Raw genomic sequence first — 8,964 nt, 5'->3', positions numbered from 1 at the left:
ATACTGTATACCAGGTACCTATATAATATTATATACAATATACATATACCATAGAAACAACTTATTAAAATAAAAAAAAAAAAACAAAAAATAGGTATTGGTAATATTCTTCTTTTAATTTAAATTAACATAGAGTCTTACTTTGACCTTGAATAAATTAAAATGATAAATATTATATGCACTTGAAAAAAATTAACAATTAGTAGCATATAGGCCTATTATTATATATTTATTATTCAGTCTTACTTTGACCATGATTATAAATTTAAATTATAAATAGGTATATGGAACTCAAATAATGTAAGTTTTTATATATATTTATATAGATGTAAACACTGTACCTAAACAACTTAAAATATGTAAAAAAAATTATATATTACTATGACTAAATTCAAATTATAAATATATGGACTTGAAAAAATATAACAATAAGGTACATAGGTAATATTATTCAGTCTTACTTTGACTATAATCATAAATTTAAATTATAAATACTTATATGCGACTTAAAAAAAATTAACAATCGTTTGTAGTTTATTGAACATCATAACCTTGAAAGGAAATTTGGAAAATAGTTTACCTATGTAATGTCTGAAACTTTACCCCACATGCATCTGCAGCATCTCTTTATGATTCCTTGTCGTTAATGACTAAACTTACAGCATCCTGCATGGCCTCCTTTTTAAAACTTCCTATAATAGTTTTTCGTTTGAAGGATTGTCCCATTTTACCTTAAGCTGCCTGCGCTCGACCTGTCTTTTTGCTCAAAAACATGCCTTACAGGAAAAACTCTCACGCCTCGTAGATTGGTCCGATGTCGGTAATTTTTTTTTGTTAAATATAGGAAGACTTATTGCAGGGCGCATTGGACTTGGATTTTCAAAATTATTTTTCGAAATCTTATATTACAAGTTTTAATTTAGTCCATTTTTACAACTTTTTAGTTTTTGCATTATTAATGATTTTAGCAACGTAATCAAAAATCGAAGTCCAATGCGCCCTGTAAAAAATATTCTTCTATCTAATAAAAAAAAAAATTACGGAAATCGGACCAATCTACGAGGTGTGAGAGTTTTTCCTGTAAAGTATGTTTTGGTCGATATAATGCACCCTATCAACCCCCCCCCCCCTAAATAGGTATTGGGTACAGGGTAGTAGATTAGTGGAAAAGTCTTATAATTGAAGCCTATTTGACTTTTTTACATTCTAACGACAATTACACACACCAACGTTAATATTATATTTATTAATTTAATACATGTAAAAAAAATAGACAATTTACCGAGTTAGAATATATAATAAATTGTTTTGTTCAAACAAATTAATTAATAATATAAAATAATTAAACAAAAATGAAGAATGAACTATGAAGAATTTACTTCACGTTATTAAAAACCGATTTGTTCGAACTGTTATCATCAGAGGTTACAATTTAAAACGTTACCTCCAAATTTCAACCGTTATCTATTAACCATAACTAAATTATTTCACTTGTTTCATTGATAAACATGTCTCACCCATAGAGTACCATACATTAAAATCACATTATGTTTGTTTTAAATTTTAATACACTTTAAATTATTGTAGCTCATAAATAATTGCATGAATTATTAGATAGGGTGTTGACGAATAGAATTTGACTTATGATGCTTACTTCAGAATAATAATAGGTACAGGTAATCGTTGAAGAAGACGTGTCTACTGTCTATGCAGGACTAATAGACTCATAATAATATTCCAAATAAAATAGTTTTTATAAAACGTGCTGAGACATATTATTTTAAATAACTAGGTTATATCGGAATGCAATGTTCAAATCGTAAGTACACCATACAACACAAAAATTTCTTTGTCAGATACGGGACGTAAAATTACTGCTGAAAATGAATTTGGCAAGGACGAAGCTACTGTTCAAGTGACCGTTTTGTGTTGGTATGTACAAAATTATTAATAATAATTATTCGTGCATGATTTGTTAACCATTTTATCATTCACAATAGGTCCTCCAATAAGACCTCAAGTTCCTCTTAAAGTGAAAGATGTTAAAAGCCGTGGGGCTTAAGTCAAATGGGACAAACCAACGGATGAAAAATATTTTGAACTAAACATCGACATCATATTATATGGTACACCATAACTGTTTGCCCATTTAACAATTTTTGTTGTACTTTATACTATTTTACAGTTTATAATACCTAACTAATAGTTTTTATTTTATATTATTTCAGTAAAACCACTGATATGTTCCTTTGCCAATAAACCATTGATAAATGGATGTTCAATGAAAATGGAAAATGAAGATTATAATACAAAACTAAATTTATCTGAAAATACTAGAAATAATACAGAAGTCTATAGTTGACGAGCAAAAAATGCTTCAGGTTTTGATAAAACTACTGTAGAAGTCATTATTTTAGGTAAATTAGTTTTACAATATTTCTTAAGATTACCTATTTACTTAAGTTTTGAATAAATAATGTTAATAATACTCATTACTTAATAAAAGTATGATGTTGAAGCTTTCAAAAAAGAAAAAATACTCTAGTTTAAACTAAAAGTAGATGATCTTACTATTACACCAGAAATAATTATTTTATCTAACTTTTTACAATTAACTTAAATAAAACCTATCTTTCCGATTTTCTTAGATAAACCTAGACCCCCAGTTGGGCCACTTGAAGTCACAGACGTACATAAAGAAGAATGTACACTACACTGGAACAAACCTAAAGATGATGGTGGATTGCCCAATACTGGGTATTTAGTTGAGAAAATGGATACCACAACTAGAAAATGAGTACCTGCAGGTTTCGTTGATCCAACAAAATTAGAACACAAAATAAACGGTCTGGAACCGAATAGAAAGTATCATTTCACAATGAAAGCATTAAACATGAAGGAGAATTCACACCGTTAGATTCTGATGCTACGATAATTGCTAAAAATCCTTATGGTAATTATTTTTCTTATGTTTATATAACTAATCTTAATAACTTCTAAGTATTAGTTTTTGATTTTTTATCAAAAGAAATTCAAAAAATTTGTATAACTCATTTATTTTGAATTATCTTATAACTATCCCAATTGATATTCCCATAATATTATATTTGATTTAAACACAAAATAATGTCCTAGACACTTTATTACCTGCAAAGTGGATGATACAAGTTAATATAAAAAATGTTGCTATTCATCATTATCTTGGTTTTTCTATCGGATACGCGTGGTCCTCTGGGATTACTTGAAGTTATTGACTATGACGAAAATATGGTAGAATTAAAATGGGATGCATCATGGCGAATCTCCAATAATAGGTTAGTAAAATAAAATTGTAAATTGTAAAGTTATAAAGAATACTTTTATTTTTATATATTCGTACATATTTGAAAAATATGTTAAAAGGTATTTAGAATATAAATTTAAATACTTTTCAAAAAAGATATTCAGAATATTTATACATATTCGAATACTTGAAATATTTATCTTGACTAGTTTATATCAATTTGGAAATAGTTAAAAAATACTGTTTAAAGTTGATACATATTAATAATATTAAATATACAAGTAAGTATTGTACTTATAGTGATATAGGATAATAAATAATATTACTTATAACAATATTAAAAATAATTTAATAAGAAGAATTTGTTTTAAATGTGCATCTGTTTAGATGCAAATATAGTTTAATTTTAATACTTATTTTTATAAAAATGTTTAAAATAAAATATTAAATTAATTTTTTTAATCCAATTGTATTGAAAACACCAATATAATTTAGTTATACATTCATTATATAAATGTTATATTTTTATTTCAATTTAGATTAATTATATAAAGTGGAGATTATAAAACTACATTTTAACTGTAAAAAGCAAAACGCTCTGGTTCAGTAATTCATACCAATAACTGGTTATATAATTGAAATAATATAAATTCAGGTAAAAAAAAATCTAAGCATTTCTTTGAAATCATAATATTAAAATAATTTTGATAAAACATAAATAAGATTAAAAAATAATTATTAATGAAATATTTTATCTATTAATAAGAACAATTCTTGAAAGTTTTTTGAAAATAATAATGAATTCCCGATCAACAATAAATTTAATAAAATGTAAAGCTATCATAATAACAATACTAAACAAAAAATAACTTTTCAATGGAATAAAAATATAAATTACCTAGCTTAATGATTCTTCAGTGTTATCATATTACATTTTTTAATTGATCAATTTTAGTTATAATAGTATTGTAATTTTTTTTTAAAGTTTATAATAATTAAATTGCTTATAAACTTTTTTATTTACTTTAATGTCAATAGTTATAATAATATATAATAACTAATATACATGATAAACACTAGGAATTTCATTATTTTAAAACTTATTGTCATTATTTGGATTTTTTTAATAAATAATATTATTTAGGTATTCATGTATATTTTTGATATCTTACAATGTATCAAATGTTAAAAACAATTATATTTTTTTAATATGTTTTTAGTCCAACGTGTGTTAAGGAATTGTTCCTGATAACTGAAGGTCATCAGTATGAGTTTAGGGTGCGCGCAGTAAATAAAGCTGGACCTGGTGAAGCGAGTGAAACAACATTACTTCATCTTGCTATGCTCAAAAATTGTAAGTGGACATATACTGTTAAAAATATGCATACTTTAATAAAATTATCATAATGTACATATAAAGTATTACGTATTTATTAAACAAATATATTTCAGTGGCTCCACATATCGATAGGAACACTCTCTCGAAGATTAAAGTTTGAGCCGGAAACATGTTTGAATTTGATCTTGTGTCCGGAGAACCTCCTCCAACTAAATAATGGCTTAGAGGAAACGTGCTAGTAAAAACTGAAAACATTAATTTATTACTTGGTAGCAATAATGGAATGGACAAAGCTGCAGTCAAAGTTACAGTTATAGGTACTTTATAATTGTTATATGATTTTAATTTTATAACAATGATTAAATGTACATGCTTAAATGTTATAGATGTACCATAATCATCTGAAGGCCCTTTACATTCGACCGATGTAACAAGAAATTCATGTGTGTTAAAATGGAATCCACCAAAAGATGATGATGGATCTGAAGTCACACTACATAGTTGAAAATAAGGATACTGATGCATCAATATGGGTTCCAGTTGGTAATACTGCTGATACAACAATGAGGTATAGTATCATTGATAATATTCAATATTGTGTTATATCGACATAAAATCATGTTTGTCTTAATTGCTTATTTTTTTTAGGATTGATAATTTGATCGAAGGTCACAACTATAACTTCAGAGTTAAAAAAATAGATGAGTCTTTGTCGTCAATTACGTTTAATAGTATAACAGTTAAAGACCCATTCGGAAAGCCAGATGAACCAGGTGCACCTCAAGCAACTGGTAAAACTAGAAATATTTTGTTTATAATTTTAAGAGGATGTCAGCGCACTATTTGTTTTCTCTCAATAGCCTACGTGCAACATTGACAAATCATTTTTCTATGTTTTTAAGTAATGTTAGAGTAAAATCACCCATCATCGGATTGAGAATAATATTTTTGAGGGAATGACATCGATTTTATATTTTATTGTTATTTAACTTTGTATTCAACTTACAAAATAAACAAAAAAATGTTGTAAATTTAAATTATGTTTTAATTGTTTTGAGACAATATTTAGACAAATCTAGATGTCATTCCCTCAAAAATATTATTCTCTATTTTTTTTGTAATTAGTGATTTTATTCTAAGAATACTTAAAAACATAGAAAAATGATTCTGCGTAAATGCATTTTGTCTATAATATACGTGTAATAACATTTAGATTGGGGAAGAAACTTTGTTGATCTCCAATAGACCTAACCAAAGAAGGATAGTGGATCTGAAATTTTGTCTTACATTATCGAAAAACGAGAAAAATATTGGTAAATAGAGTTTTACATGTATACAAATACACTGAAAATGAATGAGTATTCATTTGTTTTCTTCATAAATATTTGAAATTAATTTTATTTGAATTTAGTCTTTAGGAGAAAGCTGCGACAGTAAACGGAAATAAAACCATTTCCTCAGTCCCGGATTTTACTGAAAGACACGAATATGAATTCCGAGGTATAGCTGTAAATAAAGGTGGCCCTGGAGACCCCAGTGATGCATCTTAAGTAGTAACATGTAAACCGAAATTCCGTAAGTAATTTGCTTATTATTCTTAATAGGTATGGACATTATTCAATTATCATTCACTTTAATACATTTATTATACGCCTATTATACGTGTAATTTGTACTTTTTTTGTCACTGCAGACCATTGTGTTATTATTTTCTTAATTATAACCTTAATATTTTCTTGATTTCAGTTGAACCAGTAATAGATTCTTGCCTGATCTGGTAGTATGTGCTGGTAATAAAATAAATTACACTTTTCCAATTGGGGCAGCTCCTAGACCAACAGTGAAATGGAGTGTTAATGAATCACCAATTGACAGTAGCTCTAGATTGGATTAGCAAATTTATGTTTGAAATACCATTTTCAGTACGGAATGACACTAGCCATTACACACTAACATTAGAAAATAACTTAATTTCTATGTTTTCTAATAATTTACAAATTCCGAAATAAAATTTACAGTTATTTCCAATTTATTTATGATTATTTTTAATTATAATGAATAATTATGATTAGAGCTTGGATTTATATGCATTTGCATGTTTTTACTAAGTGTATGCACGTCTAGGGGGTTCTAAAATGTCCACGGTTCATCTCACACTGAATTTAAACACCAAATTTTATATTGCATATTTTGCATATTTAGAAGATTATTACATATTGTTTCATAAATTCATATAACATGCATATTTAATGGGTTTTTTTTAACAAATTGCCTATTTTATTTAAGATAAATATACTTTAGTTATTTTAAAAGAGAAAAAAAATCGTTGACAGGGTCTCTTACAAGAATATTCTTTAAATATTGTAATTTTTGCAACATTTCATGAGATCGGAGCACGTATAGATAATATTATATTAACAACAATAATTCACATACGCCCGCATTTCGACATACTATGTTGTTACTTTGATGTGCGCAACGAATAAGGCAGTAACTCAATTTTACAATTTATTTTGTAACGAATAATATTCATGATGATTTTATTCTTTTTATTTTTATTATTTTAGATTTCTGAGTGTTGTAGACATTGTATTTTAAACAATTTAAAATATGAAAAAATGAAGATAATAAAATATTGCATTTCGGTTTTTAAAGTATTAAATGTTTAACAATTTAAATATTCTTTTGTTTATGATAGAATATCTAGTAGGTACTACTTTCCTTGGTGTAAAAATGTGTTTTTTTTTAAAAAAAAAATAACATTTTATAGTGTTTAACATATGGCATATAATTGCATATTGAGCCACTTTTTCCTTGCATATTTGCATCATATTTGACACTTTTTAAATGCATATAAATCCTGGTTCTAATTATGATATTTTAGCATCATAAGATCGAAAAGTTCTTTTATTATTAATTTCATTTTTATCAACCCACTAATCTAAATTTTTAACCACCCACAATATACCAATTTTTTTAAATACAAGGTCAACTAGTAATACGTTGAACTCTTTAATGTTATGACTAGTTGATCCAACATAATTTGTTTTTCGAAGACATATGCACAAGATCTGTCGTTGTTGAAGCAATATAAAGGTTTTAATGCGTTATCAGAAAGCCCTTCCCAGATTAACAGACCTTATTGAAATATTGCTTGATATAAAGCTAAATATACAGTTTGCATAACATGAATATATACAACTTTATGTAACTTATAGAAACTGTAATATGATTTGTAAACTGATTTATGTACATAATGAATAAAAGTTGACCTAAAACACTCCCTTGAGGAACACCGCAGTTTATATATAATTCATCGCCAGTAATAGCATTAATCCGAACAGTTTGCTTTCTATTTTCCAAATAGCTTAACCAACTTATATTTGATACAGTAACACCAAAATTTGGTAAAATATTAATTAATTTTTTATAATTAACAGTATCAAATGCTTTGGACAAATCAAGAAAAATCGCAATTACTTTCTTACTGTTGTCTAGAGCGTTTTTTGTTTAAAATGTGTTACGCTATATAAAGCATTCTCCATTCCCAAGCCTGGTCTAAAACCAAACTGCTATTTCGAAAGGAGTTCATATTTTTCTAAAAATTTTATGAGCCCGTTTTTGACAATTTTTTCCAGTATTTTAGAGAATTTGTTAATCATGGAAATTGGTATATAATTATACAAGTTTTATTCCCATTTTAATATATAGGTTTAACTATAGCTAATTTAAGTTTTTCGGGAAAAATACCATTTTTAATACTTAAATTGCATATGTATGTCAGAGGGATTATTATACTGTCTATTCCAAGTTTTAAAATCTTTACCGAGATTCTATCTAAACCCACAGCAGTATGTGGGGTAATATTGTAGGGTAATCGATAATTGCGAAGGATAATTCGATAGATTGAACTTGTTATTGTATCTACCGAAAAGATTGAAGGGGTCACGGATAGGCAACCAAAATCGCATGCACGATTAACGTTGCAGAAGCTACTTCCAAGATATAGGCAATCCAACACACAGCCCAACGATGTGACTGTGGGTAGCAAAGACGCGACTATGAATAACGAGGAACCGAAGCGCGAAGGTGTGAAGGATACAACTTGTATCATACAAGTTATACAATAATGGGAAAGAGGATTATGAAGTTTAAGTATATGGAAGGGGGTCTCTCTGTGATCGGATCGGTATGGTACAATGACCACAGAGCTCACAACAATTTGATATAATCTTACAACTAACTTATGCTACGCAAGTATGCAGTGTCGGCCTGGCACAACAAAAGGCCCACGGATCAGTTTTTGTAAGGGGGCCCCATCACGAAATACAAAATTTACTTGA

General features: G+C 27.3%; 1 protein-coding gene and 1 long non-coding RNA gene across 4 annotated transcripts; both read left to right on the top strand.

Annotated features, from left to right (window-relative positions):
• The first annotated feature begins 1,496 nt into the window (after window positions 1–1,496).
• Window positions 1,497–4,938, top strand: LOC100569257 (twitchin-like). Of its 3 annotated transcripts, none has more exons than XR_001680279.2 (8): window positions 1,497–1,670; window positions 1,793–1,932; window positions 2,001–2,126; window positions 2,229–2,417; window positions 2,649–2,953; window positions 3,136–3,314; window positions 4,504–4,637; window positions 4,736–4,938. XR_001680279.2 is itself a non-coding variant. In XM_016808300.2 (3 exons), exons 1-3 carry the CDS (start codon window positions 3,181–3,183, stop codon window positions 4,780–4,782), a joined length of 315 nt encoding a protein of 104 aa, XP_016663789.1. In that variant the 5' UTR covers window positions 2,976–3,180; the 3' UTR covers window positions 4,783–4,938. The 3 variants fall into 3 exon arrangements, 1 of the variants encoding a protein (XP_016663789.1); XR_001680278.2 differs by having other exon boundaries at window positions 1,497–1,676; XM_016808300.2 differs by lacking the exons at window positions 1,497–1,670; window positions 1,793–1,932; window positions 2,001–2,126; window positions 2,229–2,417; window positions 2,649–2,953 and having other exon boundaries at window positions 2,976–3,314.
• A 1,095-nt stretch (window positions 4,939–6,033) lies between these two features.
• Window positions 6,034–6,653, top strand: LOC103310654. Its single transcript, XR_001680280.2, has 2 exons — window positions 6,034–6,197; window positions 6,368–6,653. It is a non-coding gene; the product is annotated as an uncharacterized LOC103310654 (long non-coding RNA).
• Window positions 6,654–8,964: the final 2,311 nt, after the last annotated feature.

Source organism: Acyrthosiphon pisum, chromosome X, assembly GCF_005508785.2.
Source record: "Acyrthosiphon pisum isolate AL4f chromosome X, pea_aphid_22Mar2018_4r6ur, whole genome shotgun sequence".
NCBI classification, from domain to species: domain Eukaryota; kingdom Metazoa; phylum Arthropoda; class Insecta; order Hemiptera; family Aphididae; genus Acyrthosiphon; species Acyrthosiphon pisum.
Note: the sequence above shows the minus strand (reverse complement) of the source record. Positions and strands in the feature narration are given on the sequence as shown.